This window comes from Hyposmocoma kahamanoa, unplaced genomic scaffold (assembly GCF_003589595.1).
Source record: "Hyposmocoma kahamanoa isolate Upper Pololo Valley unplaced genomic scaffold, ASM358959v1 244, whole genome shotgun sequence".
NCBI classification, from domain to species: Eukaryota; Metazoa; Arthropoda; class Insecta; order Lepidoptera; family Cosmopterigidae; genus Hyposmocoma; species Hyposmocoma kahamanoa.
In genome coordinates this window covers 963385-985209 of record NW_020653761.1, presented here as the reverse complement: position 1 = coordinate 985209, position 21825 = coordinate 963385, and the positions used below count along the sequence as shown (strand labels likewise).

Here is a 21825-nt window from a genome sequence, read left to right as displayed (position 1 = left end):
CATGTTAGATCTCCGTGTGCGTGGTACGTTCCTGTTCAAGATTTATAATATTAACGTTGCCTAAATAAATGAAAGGAAGTAATTTCATTTTGTTTTCAAAATAATTGCAGCTTCTTGCATACAGATTTGGCCTGTGCCTATTATGTGGTATTCTGTTCTAACGTTCAAAGACGTCATTGTAGTCGTTCTATGCATACGCATCTTGCAGAATGTGAAAAAAAAAATATTTAAAGAATATTTTTTCTGTGACGCTTATTCAAAGCTGTTACAGCTATAACTTGATGTATAGAAGCATTGAAATAGTATAACAAAAGATTATACCAAACATTTCTAATTATTCCATGCTAAATGTGGAGTTGTGTATCTGTACCTTGAGTTTACAGTGTATTTGTCAATTTAGCTAGCGTTAACAAAAAGAGCACAACTCTTTTTTTCTCTCTATACAAATTTTTACACGGTCGCTGGTACGGAGTGCGGCGATATTGCCGCCGCAACAGAGCTCTATACTCTACGCTATAGAAATAAGGGAGTGTAATCGAACACAGCCATATTTGATGCGCCGTCAGTATCTAATAACTACGTCACAGCGTTACTGATAGAGTAACTGTAATTTCACATTTGCACCAGAACCGTGGCGCAATGCAACACAAATATCGTTATAATAAACCATTCAAAATACGTAACATTGTAATAAATATAAATCTAGCCTTAATTATTTTAAAGTGCACTTTTGAATAAACCTAACACGTCTGGAAACATGAAGAAGGCAGGATGTGACCGTACATTTTTTTACTCCTTACACTACAACGCGTCAAAAAAGTCTGGCATACTATCATATCGCTTTTCTGCTATATATGTACACGTATTTACAATGCTACATTGGCATTTTCATTTCAAATCTTCCTCGTCGTCCTCTACGTAAAGAAGATCCTCCATCTTGGTGCCTAACTTACTACTTAGCTCTTGTTGTTCCGGAATTGGTGAGTCCTGGAAAAGATATTAATATAAAATATAGACTTACAAATATGTCACAGTTGAATGAAAATTCTAATAAAAACGAATGTCAATGCTAATAAAAATTCTAATAAAATGAAATGTCAAAGCTATTGAAAATTCTACTAAGATCAAATGTCATAGCTAATGAAAATTCTAATAAAATCAAATATCAATAGTAATGAAAATTGTAATAAAATCAAATAATCATTTCATTATTGTGCCCTAAAGACACAGCGCCAGTATCAAATTTCAATTTTCAACTAAGAATTTTCATTACTATTTTTTAGATTGATATTACTCTGTTAATACGGAAATATTGACTCTCAATAGGTGGTTTTCTTAAATTCTAAACTAGAATTTCTTCAATTGCTACAATAATATTGATGTTAAAAGCTCAATGCAACTATTGTAGGGTCCATATTTTAGTCGTCGGCTTAGTAAAGATATCATAAAAGTAAAATCGTGAAAATATAATTAAAAAATACCATACGTACCACATTAAATGCAAAAATCAAGACAATATAAACATTGAAAGCACAATCCATAGCAAAACCCGTTTTGTATATAAATAGAATACAGTGAAATAAATACGAATTAAGTTAGATAAAAATCACTACGCAATATTTTCGAGTTATTGAAGTAATTCTTCAATTGTACGTACATTTTTTTCACATATTACATATTGATCATACATATTGGTACGTAAAATTTCCTACGGATAGAACATGCATGCTGAATAGTGTTCTTCAAGTATAATAATCAGAACCAGATACTAGTAGTTTATAGTTATTTGTAAAATACTCAGGCAAAATACTAACAACCTCGCAAAACCATATTACTAACATCAAGCTAAACAACAGCTTTTGTTCCATGACGTTTTTAAAAATATTTTTTGTGATGGGTGTTTGTTTTTTTGGTACTGTTTTCTCCATCGGAAAAGGCAAAGGCACTAATGCGCCATACAGCCAAGACTAAGAGTAATTACTTTCTTGGATTCCATTACAAAAATTAAATGTCTTCGATAGTTTCCATATAGTTTTCGTTTCCGTGGTTTTGTATGAGAAAAAAGTTCAGTATCAATTTTCAAGTATTTTTAAACGTTTGACACTTAATACAGAATCTACGAAAAGTTAACACTCTAAAACGTACTGGTAAAACGTATGCTCGCGCCATGTATTTTCTCAACCCTAACATTGGCGCCGAGCCGCGACGCGAGCCGAAGGAAGTTTCTCCCTTTCTTCACAGGTGGAGTCACCATGCGTGGAGCGGTAATGTGGGAGATTCCCCGCGTTATAATTTACCAAAACTATCCTTTTTTTTACTCCTATAATCTATCAATTATAATTTCATAAACCCATCACAAAGGCGCACTTCATAATTCAGAATCAAGATTCTATTGTCTATGGTGATCTAGCAAACACGCCACAAACTTTTAAAAAAGGGATTGGTTAAAATTGAAGCTGTACTTGGCCACTTAGGGTCGTATTCCAGAACTCTACTCAATGCTCAAGTCAGGATATGAGTATGGTTTAAAGCACTCGAAATCATACCCAAGTCTCTGCCATTAGGGTCGTTTTTCCAGTGCTTGTGTTTCAATTGCAATCCTGACTTGAGCATTGAGTAGAGTTCTAGAATACGACCCTGAGTGCCCCTTTTTTTGCGATTTAAAACTCTAAGGGTCGTATTCCAGGACTCTACTCAATGCTCAAGTCAGGATTTGAGCAGACTTGAGTATGATTTCAAGCACTGGAAATACGACCCTAATGGCAAGGACTTGAGTATGATTTTCAGTGCTCACTGCAATACTCAAGTCCTGACTTGAGTATTGAGTAGAGTTCTAGAATACGACCTTTATACTCTTGTCTCTTTGGTTTTTGTTTTATAGTTTGTTTGGTTTTTGTCTAAATATATGAAGAGGCTCCATGGATTGTTAACAAATATTGGTTGTTTCATTGTTATTTAAAAAGTATTGTATGCAATCATTACATAATTAGGTCTTAAAATCTCGTTACCTATTTCTCACGCCACGAGGCTTTACGGTACACGTCTTTAAGAACCATCATTATGCAACGTTTTTATTGTACTGTCTAATACGTTTTAGAACTGTATTTTGTAGTAAGGAGACAAGTTAAAACGTGTAAACGCCCTCCCAGACCTTTTTCGAATCGGTATTTAAGCTGACGTTTTCTTTTGTTACCGCATACGGTGCCAACTCCGTTTACGAGTAATCTATTTAAATATTTTTAATTCTGTACCAAAGCAAAATCTGTTAAATTCTTAAAAGACATGGAACAAAAGTTGTTACAAATAAACCAGCATATACACTGATTAAGACGTAAATAAAATACCAAATACTTTTAGACAATTTTATTGTGAGCAAACGTGGAGACACAAAAAACTGAAATGCGTGATGTTGAAACTTAATTCAGGATTGTATAAAACATTAATTGTATGTCAATTCATAGGAACAGTGGCTTATTTATTACATAAATGTTATAATACATTGAAATAAAGTGAGTTAATTATTCTCCCTTTAAATATTGTATTACAAAAATATTGCCAACATTAAAAACCGACTTACATTTGCACTTTTTTAAATACCTATTTAATAAGACCACAGTCGCAATCACTTTTATTTCCAAGTATTACTGAACACACATGTCGGCAGTCGTGACGACCGCGTCGGAAGTCATTTGATGTTGAACGTCTGTTTCCTTGTTCTATCTATCGCATACGTAAGTCTGTGGCGGAGTTATCACTATTTTCTTTACGATTGTTCACAATTCATTTCCATATAAATTAACAACAACTGCTTTTCAAGAATAGTAGCCAAAACCAAATAATGATTTTTTTTACATATTACACAGATGTATTCAAAATGATATTTTAAATAATACACCGAGGTTTCTATTGTTAAAATAATTACGTGACAACATAAAGCCAGTATACAATTAATCGGCTGTGCCCATCATATTCTTTTGTTTTTTTTAACTGTCTTCACGAATTAGGTGCTTTTGATATACGTCACTATTCTAGAAAACCAATCGATATTGTCATTACAACCATACTTTTTTAATAATATACACATGCAAAAATGATTGTCATGCAAAATGTTAGATATCGGAAAATTGTGATCTGTAAGTAATCTGGTTTCAATAACAATTTGGCGCAATTTGTAAAATATTATTTAGTAAATACATATTCATTAATGTGCGCAATGAAGAGATAGAGAGTATGCCAAACGGCACGGGGCTACTATTGTTACATTTTCCTTCCGTGCTCCAAAATCACTTGCCCCTTTTTATTCAGATCGATCACGAACTGTCAAAAAAGATTTTTTTTATAATTTTTTTATTATAAATATTATTACCGCCACATCAGGCGGAAGTTTTTACAGATCACAATCTGCGTACAGAGAAGTAGAATCTGCTCTCAACATTGTTAGTATCGTAGCGTAAAAATACAAACCATAATATTTTTCTTCATAATTAGTAAAAAGAACAAACTTGTGAGATTTTTATTAAAGGTAAGAAACATATACTTAAAATTGTTTTAAAGAAATCAGCGAACGGCTGACAGAAGAAGTACTGCACGACTGTGTTTTATCTTTCTCTTTCTATTGCAATTGCGTTTGACGGTACGGTAAAAGATATAGAGCTAAAGCGAAGTCTCAAGTTAACATCTGCGGGTTACACTGAACATTATCTGTCTCTCTCTTTTGCAACTGCGTTTGATGTCGCGATGAAAGAGGCAGAGTCAACACCTTGGCGTTGTATGTTATATGTCGTCAGTCGTTTTTTTGCTTAGCATAATTTTCACAATTTTTTTCTCTGATAACGTTTTATTATCTATCATCAAAAATAAAACTTCCAAAAGTACTATAGAAGCAAACACGGAACACTACGATGGCAGTATTAATACCGTCTTTTGGAAACCATATTCAATTGTCAAAGCGAAAAAATAGCCTTACAACCAGTACCTTTGATGCATAGCACAGTAAGCTTTACATGCATTATATTTTTGAACAAGCAAATCCATGGCACAAAGTCAGTCTTACATTTTTAGTATCTTTTAATGTTCCATATACAAGTAAAAACTTAAATATTGAAGAGTTAACAATCACAGAAACCATAGCAATTAAAAAATTCAATTAAAACTCGACTCTTCACACGTTTGATCGAAAAATTTTAATTTACATTATCATGTGCTCTAACGCAGTGCGTACAAGTAAACCGAAACTTTTTTGTGTAGTCAAGTTATATTTGAATTTTAACTTGACCATTTAACACAGAATATGAAATAAATTTGGGATTTAATAAATTTTTACGACTTCTACGAGTATAGAACGGTAAAATTAACCAAAATGGCCCAATAGTCTGTGTTAAGTGGTCAAGTGTATTGTCATTCAGGATCACATAAGTCGAAGGTTTAAGAGAATCGCCGAGAAGGCGTCAGCGTCCAATACTTGTTGGGCCGTGAAGAGTCGATCATTTTGAACGCCGACTGTGGAAAACATGCAATATCAAGCAAAGCGACACATATACAAGACATCCATGCATATAAAATAGCCACATGCAGTACACGCTAAAGAGGGCTACCATTAAAAATGTAACGCAAATACGCGGGTGAACTTACATGCGCGCAATTGCGCGGGATTGTCAAAAGTTAAAGGCCATCCATCCCTGGCAACTCATTAAACAAATAGGCCTTATATTACTTTTAAATATCAACTCTCGTTTGCACTGAAATCACAAATTAGAAAGCCAAAATAGTACAGCGCCAACAACTGACCTGTGTGTACGTCTCCATATATTCCAAAAATATTATGTATTTATTGTAATAAAGATAATATCTCTAACTATGGGGGGGCTGTTCCATTCGGTGGTGTGAGAAAAACAGCAAAATATCTAATTACAAAACAAACGGAATCACATTTCATCGGTAATTAAATATTAAATATGTAATTTTTCAATTGTCGTGCATTATACCAAGCTCAAGTTAAACTGGTCTATTTGAAGTGAAACATTTTCGAATTCGGGGGCTGGCCAATCGGAGCGCAGTTGTCACCGTAATGGTTTGGAAAAATAGTTTTCAAACAAATTAAATGACATTTCGTCTTTATTCTGGTTGTATAATCGATAAAACTCATTGAAAGCGCCGTATTTAGGCGGTAAATACGATATACTTTTACTTACCACTGTTGAGCAAATTTCCGCACTTGTAATTCCTGCAAGCATTGGAACCAAGCCAACTTAACTAGAATTTAGTATTTTACTAAAAATCAAAGTGAAGCTCTTTGATTAGATTACCACGCAACTTTTTTGTGATAAAAAAGGGTGGCATTGACAGTACATTTGATGTAGAAGCTTTTGTTACTGTTATCCTTTTCACAAACAACTTGACGAAACCGCAAGATACTTGTCAACAGTGACATTCAGTGATAATAGTAGCCCCCATTACTTATGATTTTAATGAAAAAAAACTAGCACATTTCAGAAACAACAAAATTCAACAAATAAAAACATGCAAACCGACCAAAACAATCACTTAAGACTTAGAATTGGGGGTACCAGCATAGTAAAAGGATCTAGAGTTAGGGTTTGAGGTACCAAGGTATGAAAAAGGGTCAGTACTCACCGAAGGCGCGGGCCGTGGGAAGGGATGTAGACATATAATTAACACAGTCATGTTGTCGCAGCCGAGGCCGCCTGTCGCGCAGTTTGGTGCTAAGCACCTTTGCATCAACGCCTCACAAACAGTCGCTGGCTCCCACCCACTTAACAAACGTACACGGCAAAATGATATCACCTCCTGTGAAAAACAAGGATGAAGAAAGTAGGTCAATGTCCCATTTGAACGCTACTAAACTTATGTAAGCTTGCTGTAAATTCAGACCCGATACAATATAGAAAAGTCAGTTTTCTACACTGACCCGGCCGGGGATCGAACGCGGGACCTCAGGCGACACCATGAAAACCGGTGTACAAGCCACTCGTTTTGTTTGATAACACTTGTCTATCGTCAAAAATCGAGTCAAATCTATAGGCAAAATCATTCATTAAAATCACTACATCAACAGATAAATGCACAAGTCAAATTCATTTGTTTGAACTGTTAGTGGCGTCTCATTCAACCTTATAATTTCTCTTCGTATCATCCGATATTACAAAGAACTCAAAATAACAAACTGTTTATTTATTTTTTATTTATTTTTTATTTACGCGCTCAAGTCTGCTAGTCCTAAAAATAACACCAGTAATATAATGATAAATTCAGAGGTGAACCCAAGTAATACTTCGTCTTTTTTAGCAAAACGCTTCTTAGTTAATATGAAGTTTGTTTAGCCCCTCTTCAGTGTGACGTTACGAATAAATACAGCCTGATTTGTGAACGCCCGTAACTATATTGTATTTCAAGGAATTTCGATTTCGATGTCACATTGTGTTTGACCATAACTTTAAGTCTATTTAGATACCTGTAGTTGTTAGATATGCTAAATTACTTATTGTTGCCGTGAAAGAAAAATGAAGAGAATTAAGAGAAAGAAGTAGATAGTGTTTGCAAAGCCATGCTGTGTCTGCAGAAGGCCCCAATTCGATCACGAATGAGAACCTGTATCATTTCGAGCAGTTTACTTTAGTCATTAGTGGTCGCTTTAATCGGCATGTCTTAAAAGTTCGTAACTTTCAAAGTCTATGAAAAAAAATACTTTAAATCTGTTCAGTTTTGCAACTATGCGAAGATAACACATCTTTATCATTATTAAATGTTAAGTATTATCTTCATTAAATGTTAAGTCAATGTTCATCTTAATTCTATTTCCTGCTTACCTCATTTGATAATACTTCCCAAATACCATCACAAGCAATCACAATGAATTCCCAGTCATCATTCAGTTGTCGCACTTGAACATCGGGATACGCTGCAAATACAACAAGGCTTTTGACAACATCGGCCAAGGTAATAAAAGAGAAAAAAAATTCAAATAGTAAAATCTTTTTCTTTACATAAATCTTACAAGTTATGTTAATCACGTTTATTATCAAAACTATTGTAGAGCGAAAACTTACAAAAAGTACAATTTTAATATGAGTAGGTGTCCCATAGGGTACATGGTTTGTTCCACTATTATTTCATTTACATAGTATTTCCAATTAAGAACATAAAAAATGATAAATATAGATTTTAGATATTTTATCTAGTATTTTAATATAAATTACCCGTTACAATCTGTTCCTGTGGCGAGAGTCGGTAATTCCTCTTAAATACGTAGTCGCCGAGTGCCCTCGATAGAGCTAAATTTCCGTTAACCCTGTTCAGCTGTACCCATCCACCTCCCGCCGTTATCCTGCGTAACTCTTCTTCATTGTTAGGTTTGTGGTCGTATGATAATACCTCCACCTAGTAAAACAATAATTTTCGTGTGTTTTTAAGTACTAAGGACTATGGCACAATATCAACGATGACCGAATAATCCATAGGCTTCGTAACATTTTGTGTTTTATTTTTATTTATTTCTTTTTTATATAACAACCCTCTAATCGAGGAAAAACGAAGTAACTTAGGTATTAAAGTCAAATGGTGGGATTTGAAGACCTGCCATATTAGCTAATGAATTAGTAGTTCGTCTCGTCACTTGATATTACAAAAAAAAGACCTAAGTAAACGCTGGTTTCGTCTTGTCAGCTGGTAATTTTGAAGTTAGTACTGTTTCCAAAGTAATGTCGACAATAACTTGAACATCAGACACCAATTTTCTTATTTGTTAAAGGCCAACCAATAAATATTGAGCTGACTCAACACAGTATAAGGTATCCTAAGAGTTATCTGATTCACTCACCGCTCCTCTAACACTGGCAATAGCACGGGAATCTCCGACGTTTGAGCAGTATAGTGTGTGGTCTTTGATAAGAACAACCACGGCTGTGCTTCCCGCTACCTTCTCTTGCAGCATATCTTCCTCTAACATCGCTTGATCGAGATCTAGGAAACCCTGCAACGTTTTTGTATTGACAAAGAAGCGTCTATAGGTGGCAGTAACCGCTTTCTGTCAGGTGGATCAACACTGCTGTCTTCAGTTAAGTGCCATTCAGAAAGTGCTACCCCAAAAATAAGTAATAGTCTGAAAATTGCTTCCAAATACAATAAGTGAAACTATAATATTTATACAGGCGTATATCAATATTTTCAAAAAGTAATGAAAACATAAATTACAATAACTCAATCGTGGTTAATTATATTTAGAACCCAACTTTGTAGAATGACATTTCAAGTCATTGGCATTATAATATAAAAACGAGATACGGCCAACAATCAGAGGCAATTGCCATTGACATTGGCAAGAGCATCTATGGTCGAAATGAATCAATTGCGTTGTGCTCTTGCATCTATTCTGCCCTCGGAACGAAAAAAGGCACAACTGCTGTGTAAAGTACGCATAGTTGTGCCATTTTTCGTCAAGAGGGCAGTATTCTAAAATACATTGTTTTGCAATTTCTTTATTCCCGACTTCTAAAAATATACAAAAATAGATAAATTAATAATTAGGCATAAACTAAAACGTAAAATTTATACTAGCAAAGTCCATGAACGGCACTTCGTTGATTTTGGGTCAGCTTTCGCCATACTTCTTTAAAGAATATACTTCACCTATACATAAGAGCATTTACGCACAGTGTCGATTCAAATTCGTTCCGAGTCCGAGAAATACACAAGCGACATACGAAGTGGGTCAGAGTTTTCTAGATTTGTTACCACTGCCACACAGAGGTCCCAGGTTCGATTCCCGGACCGGGAGAAATATTTGTATGACCTACATTTATTTCTCTCGTGAGTTTGGGTGTAATATGTGGTTGTCTATGTGTGTTGTCCATGGCACCCGCGGCACAGGGTTTCCCTAGTGCGGGGGTAGTTTAATCTAATACTGCACTAGTTTATTATTATTATTGTTACAAAGATCTTACAAACAGAAAGAAAAATGCCTTCGATTCGACTGAGCTCCAAACTTGCGTCTGTTACCACAACGTAAACGAACAAAAAAAAACGTGAAAAAAATTAATAATCATAGAATAGTGTTTTAAATTCAAACCCAAAGCTTAAATGAGGTGAATTTCTCGATGTTATTGTATACCTCGTGATCAATTTGCACTGGTGGGTGTATCAAAAGATTTCCGCGTAACATTTAAAATAAACGATCACGTTTTTCTCATAAAGCGTATTTACTACAACATACATGATTCATATTCATCTTAAGTTATTACTAAGATCTATTTTTAATGTCATTGTTCTCCACCATGCAATGTTGGTATTTGGCAATAGTTCAAATGCCATTTTAAACGTTAAATTCACTTACTAACTTTTATATAATATGTGGAAAAGTTTTTAATAAAATCTCTTCCTTTGGCTAGATTTAAAAGGGATCTGCACACATATCTTTTGGAACATCTATTCTGCTCCGTTGACGATTTTTTCAAATATATAGATGCTTGATCCCAAATCGATGCATATATTCATCTTTTGATTATTTCAATAAATTTCTTAATGTATTGTATATTTGCATGCTCTTATTTAAGGCTAAGTAGGATTAACCTCTACAATTTCATTTTACCACCAACATTTGTAATGTACCCTTTACATTATACAGCAAATAAATTTTATTTTAATTTATACTTTTATTCAAAAAATGACACCATTTTTCTTTATGAAAACATCATGTCACTTTGCTCGCTCGATTCAGAGTTACTTGACTTGTGTAAAAAAACATAATTTTCGTCTAATTCATATATTTTTTTTAGAAATACTCTACTAAACACAAATTCAAATTCCTTCTATCCCAGTGGAATCGAACCCGTTGATGCAACAGACACTAGTTCGAGACTTCGAGTCCAGTCTTTTTTTATGGTACCAAATGACGGGTTAAAGAAGTCGAGCACCTGACCCGGTGGTGAGTTCAGACTCAGTTACACGAGGAGAAAGTTTCCGCGCGGCCGCCCAGTTACCATGCCTTCATGTACACTAATGGCGAATCTGAATTATATTTACTAGGCAACAACATTTAAATTCCTCTGAATAATACTCGCGGTCGCCTACCGCCCGGCCGCAGCGTAGATCAAATTCGAGCCAGATTCGTCCGGGTGACCGGGATGCTCATTTAAGTTAAAACGTAAAAGCTAAATAAATAGAGCGTATTTTGCTATGACAGTTAGACCGCGCAATAAGTGCGCCCTAACAATTGCAATGCCAATCACAAAGACCTGAGGGGACACTGCCACTGCGCCAGTCACACTGAGATATAAGTTGAAACATCCCGTGTGCCTGTAATTTCACTAACACTCTTATCCTGCAAATCCAAAACGCAGTAATGTTCACATTACAGCTTGGCGGCAGAAATAGGTAAGTTGGCAGTATTACCGTGGACGAACCCCTTCTCAAGGAGCTCTACTGCCACTGATCGAAGGAATATTTCTATGTTGTTGTTAGATTTATGTATCAGTAATTATATTACTCGTGTTACAAGGGGCAGTTTATACGCAGAATATAAATTATTTTATTGTGGTATTTGCAATACATTCAATCTAAAATTACACTGTCCTAATTGAGTACAGAAATAATTGGTCAATTAGCTTTGAATATGATTTGTAGTTATATTAGAGCCTGTATGTTGTTTTTAAATAGAAGTTATCAATGGACATTGTTCTCATATACAAATATAGGCAGGCCGTGGAAGCCTAGTGGAAGAACATGTGCTTGCCAATTGAGAGGTAGCAAGTTCAAATCCCTACGTTTACTTAAGTAATTTCTGTACGTTATTTGCGAAAACCATCGAGTATATAAGCAGAAATAGAGACGAAATAAGGGCCATCCATATCTGACAACTCATCAGGCAAATGGGCCTTATATTACTTTTAAACATCAACTCTCGTATGCGCTGAAATCACAAATTAGAAAGCTGAAATAATACAGCGGCAACAACTGACCTGTGTGTACGTCTACGTAGAGATGTATATATATATATATATTATATATATATATATAATATATAGAATATTCTGTATTTATTGTTATAAAGACAATATCTCTAACTATGGGGAGCTGTTCCATTCGGTGGTGGTGTGAAACAGCAAAACTCGAATTACATAACAACCGGAATCACATTTCATCGGTAATTAATTATTAATTATGTAATTTTTCAATTTACGTCCATTACAGCAAAGCTCAAGTTAAACTGGTCTATTTGAAGTGAAATAATTGATGACCCCGTCAATTGTTTCGAATTCGGCCTGGCCAATAGGAGCACAGTTGTCGTAATGATTTGGCAGAAGTTTCAAACAAATTAAATGACATTTCGTCTCTATTTCTGGTTATTACTCGATGGTGAATAATTAGCAACAATACCTCTCACGGTAAAGGAAAACAAGTGTTCAAACCTTGCAGCCCAGGCTTGGCGAAATTAAAGAATGAAGACTCGGTCCACAAAAATGTATTAAAGGAAAGGGTAAAAGGGGAATAAAATACAGTGATAAAAAACAGGTACAATAGTATAAAACACTCCCTTACAATGGATTAACATAAAGTAGACACTTACCCCAAAAGGGTCTGTATTCGTAGATGTATCCCATGCTTTACAAGCAGTTAAAATGTGTCCTTTCTTTTCAAAAATTTTGACGGAACGAACCAAAGTAAGAATTACGAAGAAAAGGAATTAGAAAACGATTCAAAATTTCAAAAGTGGCCAGGAACGAGAAGAGAGGTTAATAAAAAGGTGGGATGGCGATGAAGGAGGCCGCATTGTCACAACCTGAACATTCGACTGTTCACAACCCTTGAAAAACACATTGGGCCAGCGGGACAGGCTATGGCCGAAGCCCTCTCATTAGGAGATCTGTGTTTCTCAGCTATTTAAAACTTTCTCCATACCTTGCTTGCTTGCCTGTTGTAAGTAGTTTTAAATCAGCCCTTTAAGCGCCCAGTTACACGTGGAAAAAGTTTACGCGCGGCGACCGCCCAGTTACCACGCCTTCGTGTACATTAAAGGCGAATCTGAATTCTATTTACTAGGAAATAACATTTAAATTAATGTAAATAATACAACCGCGCCGCGGCCGCCGCGTGGACCAAATTCAAGCCAGACTCGCCCGCGTGTCCGGGACGCTCATTTAAGTTAAAACGTAAAAGCTAAAAATAGAGCGTATTTTGCCCTGACAGTTGCAGCTGTGCGGCTCCAACGCAGACTCCGCTCGGCGACCGCGCGGGGTGACCGCGATGAAATTCGTGTCAAATAAATGCGCCCTAAGGACTCTTGTTGCGGACGGACGTCAAAGTCAACCTATACCCCACTCCCATGCACATTCCATCACGTCTAAGGTTACCGTTTAAGTACTAATTACCTGTTTTAAAGCCTCTTCAATATTACCAAGATGGTATTCTGGTCTAGCTGTTATGAATTTGTGGAGATGCTTGCCTGCATACTCTGCTATGTTAGAGCCTGGAATATTAAAATATTGTGAGCCCTCTTCCAATGAAAATTCAATATGCTAATGTATCTGTGACAACTGGACAATGAAAACCAACAATTGTGTAAAAAAAGTATAATAGTCCCTATACATATAAAGAAATGTCTAATAGCCGCTCTGTGTAGTTCCATAGAAATAAATATTGTATTAACTAAGCCCTGTTTAAATGTTGTCTAATAGACAGACAGAAGGCAGAGTTAATAGCTCTGCCTTCTTTATCATAAGGAAAGTTAAGTACGAGTACGTACGAGTTGGACGTTCCGTTTGATGGAATAGAAAGTGATTAACATTGGCTACCAATTTATCGTTCGTTACGCTACATCACGTGACATTTCATACGCTTATGTCAATCCCATAGATTGTCTTTCTATTCCATTGGCTATATCGCTAACAAAAAGACACGTTGTCTAGGCCCTCTGAGCTATTAACATATCTGGGATCAGCAAAACAAGATTTACAACCTCCTCTAATTTTTATACCTTATTTAGTTTCAGTTTTATTGTTAAGCAAAACTAGCGTACTTGACATTTTTAGGTGACAATAAAACATAGGTGTTTTATTTATTATAACTCGAAAGTTACTGAAATGTAAATGCGTTAAGTTACAACAAGGCGAGCAGAACTGTTGACAATTACTACTTTGGTCCTGTTTTTAGTTTGAAATCAATCATTATCCGTCATTACTTAAAAACTTAGTTCATGCAGTATTGTTCCTTATAACAATAATGGACATAACAAAGTGTTTTAACGAAAATGAATTATTTACTTCAGACAAGTTAGCATATTGGCCTTTTCCATTATTCACTCAAGTTTATAGTCTATAACATGAAACATTACATGGAATAAAAGCTACATTTAAACAATACAATTCAATATTGTTATCTTAGTATATAAGGAAATAAATGCGCTTACATTTCAGATAACAAAACTTGTTATCATGAAATAAACAGATTAAAAACATTGTTATTTATTTACTTTTAAGTATTCAACATTCAGTACAGAAAGAAAAAGACCTGCATTCAATTCCTGTTAGTGGCACAAAAAGATTGCGCAGCAATTGACAACTGTTACACCTTCAAGTATTCAAATAAACTAGCAAGGATACCAACCACCATGCCCATCATAGACAGCAAAAAAGGCCGTGCCAGGATCATCCGGCAGCGACAAAATGTGCGTATGTGAGTCGTCCATTGAAACACGCCAGCCTTGCATGCAAGATGACCCAACTAGATACCGGTGGTCCTGACATGTTGCAGACTGCTTCTCAGTCACGGGCTCTGAAAGGGTTTGCCCCATCACTCTGAAAATATCATTACACATTATAAAATTATAACAAATTATTATACAAGTTGTTTTCTATTACATTAAATTCTTTATTGCATTTACCATAACGTTACGCTCAATGGAAATGGATTAAAGCTAAGTTAACAGCGCATTATGGACCCTGGATGGCACTTCAAATTATATGTTCTAGTGAGGAAGGAGGATTTACTCTATTTTTTTTTAATTTAGGAACATTGCTTTGCCTTACAATTAGTTTAAGGATATTTATGAGCCCAGAATGATAATAATTTCTCAAGTTATATATTACTATATCTAGTCAAAATTCATTCATTTAAATCAATACATTGACCGACAAATGACATAAGCCAAATCAATTTGTTACAACTTCAATTCTAGTGATATTTTCTTCAACCATATTGTTTTCTTTACTTCTGACATTACACACAACAAAGAACACATAAATTTTGTTGATTTTTTTTCACTTATGTGATTAAAAGTCTACTGACAGATATGTTCTTCAATATTTTACAGTGTGTGTCAAAATTTAACTAAAACTATCGTCATTTAAACATTTATCACATCTTCTAGAAATATAAAATCAGACGGTGTTAAAAAACGTTGCAGGTTTTAGTCTAGTGGTAATAAGTTAATTATAAAAAAATAACCACACAAATCTTAAAATTAACGATCACTAAATTTAAAAGAAAATTGAAGAGCATCAGAACAAAAACTCACATTTTGACTTACAATTTTTATAATGGTAGTTTTTGTTCGTTTCTATGAATAATTTATCCTACCTGAACAACTGCTAAATCCATTTTATAAATATGTTTTGATTTCACGGAACTGAACACAATTGAGACAAATTCATTGAAAGAGACGGGATAAAATTATTCATTATCTGTTTTTGTTTCAATGCGTGAATAGTCCTCAATGAAGATACGTGAATAGTCCTTGAATTTCCTAAATTGAAATCTTGACCATATGTTATGTCCCAAATTATGTTCAGAGCAGGAGTAGCAAAGACTTAAGAGAAAGTGCCTAAAATATATAGCATGGTCTTGAATGGAAATGACATGCCTTTCATATATCAACAGATAAAATGTAAAAGGGGCCAAACAACATTACAAGTAGAAAATTGTTGTTGTAGCTTTACTGTCAAGGGTCACTTGGCAGGTAAGTTGGCAATCAATTGTAAATCTGCAAAATATTGCATTCAGATTTTGCGTCCAGCTAGCAATGCTTATGTACCGCAAGAGACGCATGTAAACTGATGATCAAACTCGCAGGAAGACCTTATTGTTGTTTTTGCACCACATATGTTTTGAGTATCAAATCCTTTATTCAATTGAATAATAATAATAATAATAACGTGCACACACTGATAGCCCCACACTAGGGAAACCATATGTTGCTGGTGCCATGGACATACACATAAACAACCACAAATTAGACCCAAACTCACGAGAGAAATAAATGTAGATCATACAAATATTTCTCCTGGCCCGGGAATCGAACCTTGTACCTCTGCAAGGCCAGCAGCCTGCAGTGCAGCATGGTAACCGTTCGACCACTGAGGCAGTTTTTAGACAAGTTTTAGATAAGTATAAAAGACTATTTAAAATTTAATGTAACGTTTTTACTTCCTAATTGCTGAGTCACAGATTATATCAAAAAATACTATTACAATTTATCTCGACCTTTGTACATAATATGTTTATATAACAACTGGAGCATTGATATTCTGATGTACTTTTGCAAAGAATGAGAATACAGCTTTAGAACTAGAACGTTACAAATAAACTACTAGTGTCTTATATTGAAATGCAACACCAAACAGCGTCTAATATCATAAAAAATTAGTAACTTCTGATGTCATTCTAGGGAAATAATCCTTAAGTGTTTTGTAACATTTTAAGTTGTGTAAGTACTATATTATGCTTATATATTATAATTTTTCACGTCTCAAATGCTGATAATCACAGCAATTGAGCCAATTATCAAATATAAACATGATAACGTTTCATTATTTACTTTTCCCGGATTTCTAGGCAATGAGATTGTATATAAATAGCAAAACATACTTACAGCAATTCCAAACAGTTTTTTTGTTATTTAGATATTTCGACAACAATACTACTCTCAAGCAAACAAAATAGTACTATTATTTTCTAACAAATTCCTTCAAATAGAAATGCGTAAAATAAAGACGCAAAAGTCAAAGTGACAGAAACTATAGACAATTAATTTTTTTTTTTTTATACAGCTATAGGACCGAGGCATTTGGTTATATTCCCAATATTATAATGAAATACCGACTGTGTGTACGGTGTATAATTAATAGGTCTTCCAGTAACAGGTTTCGTTTTGATATGTAAAAAAAAATCCAGCTTCATTTTCGAAAAAGTAAGGTCACACAAGTAATGATATCATCGCTCTTTTGCGTGAAGTTTCTTTACCGGGTGATTTCTCGAAGAGACGATCACAATTGACCACCGAAATCTTGTTATTAAACACCTTTGAAGTTTTTTTTTTAGGGTTACGTGAAAGATAAAGTCTATGCCAATGGCCAACAATCGATTCAAGGCCTCAACGATGGAATTCGTGATGTTATTGAGAATATACAGCCGCAAATGTGCGAATTAGTGATAGAAAATTTCATGAAAAGAAAATGTCCTGCAAGCGCACCCGTAGCGGCCATTTGACTGATATTGTTTTCCAGTATTAAAGGCATACCCTTCTCTTTACAATTAAATAAATATTCGATGATTTCGCTTAAAAATACTCGTTTTTTTAATAAGTAGCCACTTGGTGCAACTTGTTTGTTACTTTGTAACATTGACATTTCTTTCTATATTAAATACTTGGCTTCAGTTGTGTTGGACGTCACACAAATCTCCTTAATATACATATATTATGTAAAAACAAACTGTAACATACCTAATGTATAAGTGATAAGTTTAGGTTCTTCCGAAATATGAAAACTTTACACTAACCGTATCAGTTTTGGAACTGGATACATTATTCAGATTGAAATAATTGTATTGTCATCTGTAAAAACTATTAAAATCGAAGAAAACGCGTAAATTTGTACAAAACAAATAAAAATAAGTAAAAAAAACTGAGATAGATCTTATTGAGATGAACAGTGAAGTAAGTCAATATTTTGATTGATTGCTGTCATAAAAAAAAATTATTATTTTTCCTTAATGGCCGTCAATAAACTTTCCAGCCTATTATTAATTTTGATTTGTGTAAAAGTTTCATAATAAATACAAACCTTTGATACTTGATTTTGATTCTCATTTATCGCAAACGACTTTTTGGTCTAAAATGTTTGCAAGTCAAAATGTAACTAACCAATTACAGTAACAGCCGTTTAACAACACATCAGAAACGATTTATGTGTTATCAATTGATATTGATTATATGTTATGATTATAAAATGATGATAGTGACGTGCTATGCGTAACAAAGTGAATAAAATTGCACACACTGGCACATTTTAGCATACGTAACAAAAAAATGAGAAGACAAAATATATTTGTCGCCATTAAATTAACATCTTTGAATAACTAACTTGACTTTATAAAGCCGTCCTTAACCCTTAATGAGAAGAAAATAAAATTAAAAGAAAATTGATTCTTTGATATTAATGCTCTGGCCACACAGAAGCTGTCGCGGAAGCATTCCGGGCGCAGGAATTTTTGTAATGTACGAGTTCATATGAACCCTACCATAATGAAACGCGCGTCGGCCGCGCGTCCCGGCGCCCTCTGTGCGCCCTGCATTAAATGCAAATCACACACGGTTGAAAATGAGAAAACTAAGATTTTAACATCAAATAAACTGAGGTTTAACAAACGATGTCTTGTGGTTACCGAACTATAGGATTGCTAAGCAAAAAAATGCTCGAAAGTTACTTAAAGATACCTACGCAAAATAGTACTAGACGCTTACTAGCCCTTAAATACTTTACGGGTCCGTACGAACCAATAATAATAGTATTATCATATCATACATATAATATAGTATCAGAGTGTGTAATTTTTACTCAAGTAAGTTTTTTTCTGTAGGTAATAACTAAAAACTCATTGAATTTATATATTGTTTTGATTCTGTACTTATGTCGTTTGAGTTTATGTCAAAAATATTACATCAAGTTATTGAGGTTTTAACGACTTTTTAGTCGTAGCGCCATTTATGAGAAATCTATGAAAGATTTATCACCCAGTTAATACCTTAACAGCTACCAGTCCTGGCGAGAGATGTCGCTATTCACTGTATATCAAATTTTTATTGAATTGATATTCAACGTTTATCTTCAAAAATTTGAGACATGTGAGTTATCCTAATATTGTCAAGATGGTATATCTCACACTCTGCCAATCAATATTGACATATTGTGTTGAAATATGGGGTGGAGCGCCCACATCAACTTTACTGCCTCTTGAAAGAGCTCAAAGGTCAATACCGAAAGTTAGTCACTTTCTCCGACGCTTGTATCCAACAATTACGCTTTACAATGACTGTAAAAAGAAGAAATCATACCGTCTACCCAACAGTGACCTTTCGAACAAAATTCGCTGGGAATTTTTTTGCTTTCTGGGAAGCTACTTATATAATAAAATAAATAATGCACTGGCCTTTTACCCTCTAGACATGAGTGTAAGAATAAAATAACAAATTGGTTAAGTACTCAATCTCGATTATCAGACTACAGAAGATCTTCTATATTTATTTGGAATTTATGTACCCCGCGTGCATGCACACGCGCGCGCACACACACACACACATCCTGAGAGTATGCTATTACATGCACATACCCGCATCTCTGTTTTACTGTTTTATTTTTTATTATTATTTATTTTTTATGTGTCATATGTACTTATTCTTTCATTTTACTGGTTGTACTTACGTCACTAAATTATCATCATTTTATTTGTATTATTATATTATCAGTTTCTGTAATAGCTTACAATATTTGTAAAACTTGATGTTTGTAATGCTCGGCTCAATTAAGCCCAAGCTCGGGCTAAAACTCCCCCTCGCATGTTATAATCAATACGCATGTATATCGTACGACGTTTTTTAACACATTTGCGAGGAAACAGAAAAAAAACATTTTATATATTGCTCATCTTCATTATTGAAAGTTGTCATTTTTAGATATTCACAATACAAGTACAAAGAAAAGAAAATTTTAGAAAAATGGCGCGAGGATTATTTTCTACCGTGGCTGCGTGAAAATGTTGGCAAAGACGCTAGAGCATGCAGCCAAGTTTTTAAATTACCAAATAAACTGTTTTTTTTTTTAAAATAAACTCAATGTGTGAATGCACACTGTTGCTTTCCCGCCATTTTAACAGCGCGCTAGCGCTGCCTACTGACTGGTGCCGCGCGGCGATTTGTTTGAATAGCAACAGCGCGCTGCTCACTAGCTGGAGTCGTGCGGCGGCGATCAGTTCCATATTTGAAATGGCAACACAAATAATACTGTTATGGAATTTGTATGCACTATAACTTAACTATTTGCTTTGGTAACACACGCGTTTTTTATGACCCGCTTTACATTACATTACATCAGCTTTACGAGCAAGGGTGTTAAAAATTACATTATAAAACTTTGTACCCTTTGTAAAGAGAAAAATAATGATTATTATAATTAATTACTTTTTTATTATTTTATTAACTTTGTATTAATAATTATAACAAACTAGTGGAGTAATTTCACAAAAAATAATTGAATATCAATTCAATAAAAATTTAAAATAAAGAAAAAGTCAAACTAATTTATTTCGAATCATGGTCATACACATGAAAACAAAAAAAAATCGATATAAAACTAGTCTAAAATGAAAATTTGAAAGTTGTGGTTTTTGCTAAACTTGTTTGTTTCGAATTTAGGATTATTTATTTATTTGTTTATTAAAAAAAAAATTTTACAAAAAGAAAACTTATAAATTAAAACTTAGCGGTACCTACAACAAAAACCTGAATAGGTTTATCCGTACACCGCGATTCATTGACGTGAGCTCGTAACAAAACTGGCTCCGTAACCCGTTTGCTTACGTACGCTTACCTACCCACTACCATAAAAACAACCACTACTCGAGTAAAAGACCTGTGAACGAAAATAATAAGTTATAGCGAAACAGATAAATACCCTCGGAGTGGTGTTACAATAAAAACAGTCACTCACGTATACAGAACGTTCAGAGTTTATTTAATAAATAGATATGATTTAAGATTTATTTTTATGCTGTTAGTTGTAAGGTTAATTTTTATTTCTGGTGGTAGTGAATTAATTATTTTAGGTATCTGATAACTCAGTCGATTTTTACCGTATTTATTATTATAACGAGGTATTATTAGTAATTGACTGTTTACACTTCGAGTTTCCATTTTGTAACAGACTTTTTTTTTATTAAAAAATTTTTATTAAAAAAAAAATTACTAAAAAACTTAGAATAATAACGCATAGAATGATAGTTTCATATCAAACGAACTGTCACAAGTGAGGCAAAAACCAAATTCATGTAGGCGTAAGCAACTTGTAACTACGCTCGTCGGCACGCACACAAATATACAAATAATGATGCCATGGAATAACATTTCCCTCAAAAGTGGGGAAATTGTATCTTGCTTAACTCATCATTAAGTTAAAGGTGCCTACAGATTTGCCCGACATTGTCGATCAGGTGCCTACAGATATGCTCGGTTTTGTCGATGAAAAACGAATATAGCACTTATTTGTAAATCCAAGATGGCGGACACGATTTTTCAAAATATGCTATACGGGTATCATTTTCGAGGTATTTGGGGATGCTCATTACGAATATGGCACTCATTTCTAAATCCAAGATGGCGGACACGAGTTTTCAAATAAATGCAATATGGGTATCATTTTCGAGGTACTTGGGGGTGCTCATTACGAATATGGCACTCATTTTCACAAAACAAGAAAAAAGAAAAGAAAATTTTGTAAATCCAAGATGGCGGGCACGATTTTTTCAAAAAAATGCTATGTGGGT

General features: G+C 34.3%; 1 protein-coding gene across 4 annotated transcripts; it reads right to left on the bottom strand.

The window, feature by feature from the left end:
* On the bottom strand, positions 1-17858 carry LOC113228816 (probable protein phosphatase 2C T23F11.1). Of its 4 annotated transcripts, XM_026462217.1 has the most exons (9): positions 17788-17855; positions 14617-14807; positions 13383-13480; positions 8837-8989; positions 8217-8397; positions 7827-7918; positions 6634-6807; positions 5405-5499; positions 4406-5281 (listed from the first exon to the last, which is right to left on the bottom strand). In XM_026462217.1, the coding sequence occupies exons 1-8, from the start codon at positions 17811-17813 to the stop codon at positions 5425-5427; spliced, it is 990 nt and encodes a 329-aa protein (XP_026318002.1). In that variant the 5' UTR covers positions 17814-17855; the 3' UTR covers positions 4406-5281; positions 5405-5424. The 4 variants fall into 4 exon arrangements, with proteins under 4 accessions (XP_026318000.1, XP_026318003.1, XP_026318002.1 ...); XM_026462215.1 differs by lacking the exons at positions 4406-5281; positions 5405-5499 and adding an exon at positions 1-987 and having other exon boundaries at positions 17788-17858; XM_026462218.1 differs by lacking the exons at positions 4406-5281; positions 5405-5499; positions 17788-17855 and adding exons at positions 852-987; positions 16880-16890.
* Between the last annotated feature and the right edge of the window lie 3967 nt (positions 17859-21825).

What these genes read in the sequence shown, in the direction of transcription:
- LOC113228816 (XM_026462215.1), bottom strand. Translation starts at nt 17,813, where the DNA reads ATGTATCCAGTTCCAAAACTGATACG. An exon ending in TTGAAGAGGCTTTAAAACAG is followed by an intron (nt 8,990 to 13,382) that starts GTAATTAGTACT and finishes AAAACGTTGCAG; the next exon opens with GGTTTCCTAGATCTCGATCA. An exon ending in ACAGGAACAGATTGTAACGG is followed by an intron (nt 7,919 to 8,216) that starts GTAATTTATATT and finishes TTGTATTTGCAG; the next exon opens with CGTATCCCGATGTTCAAGTG.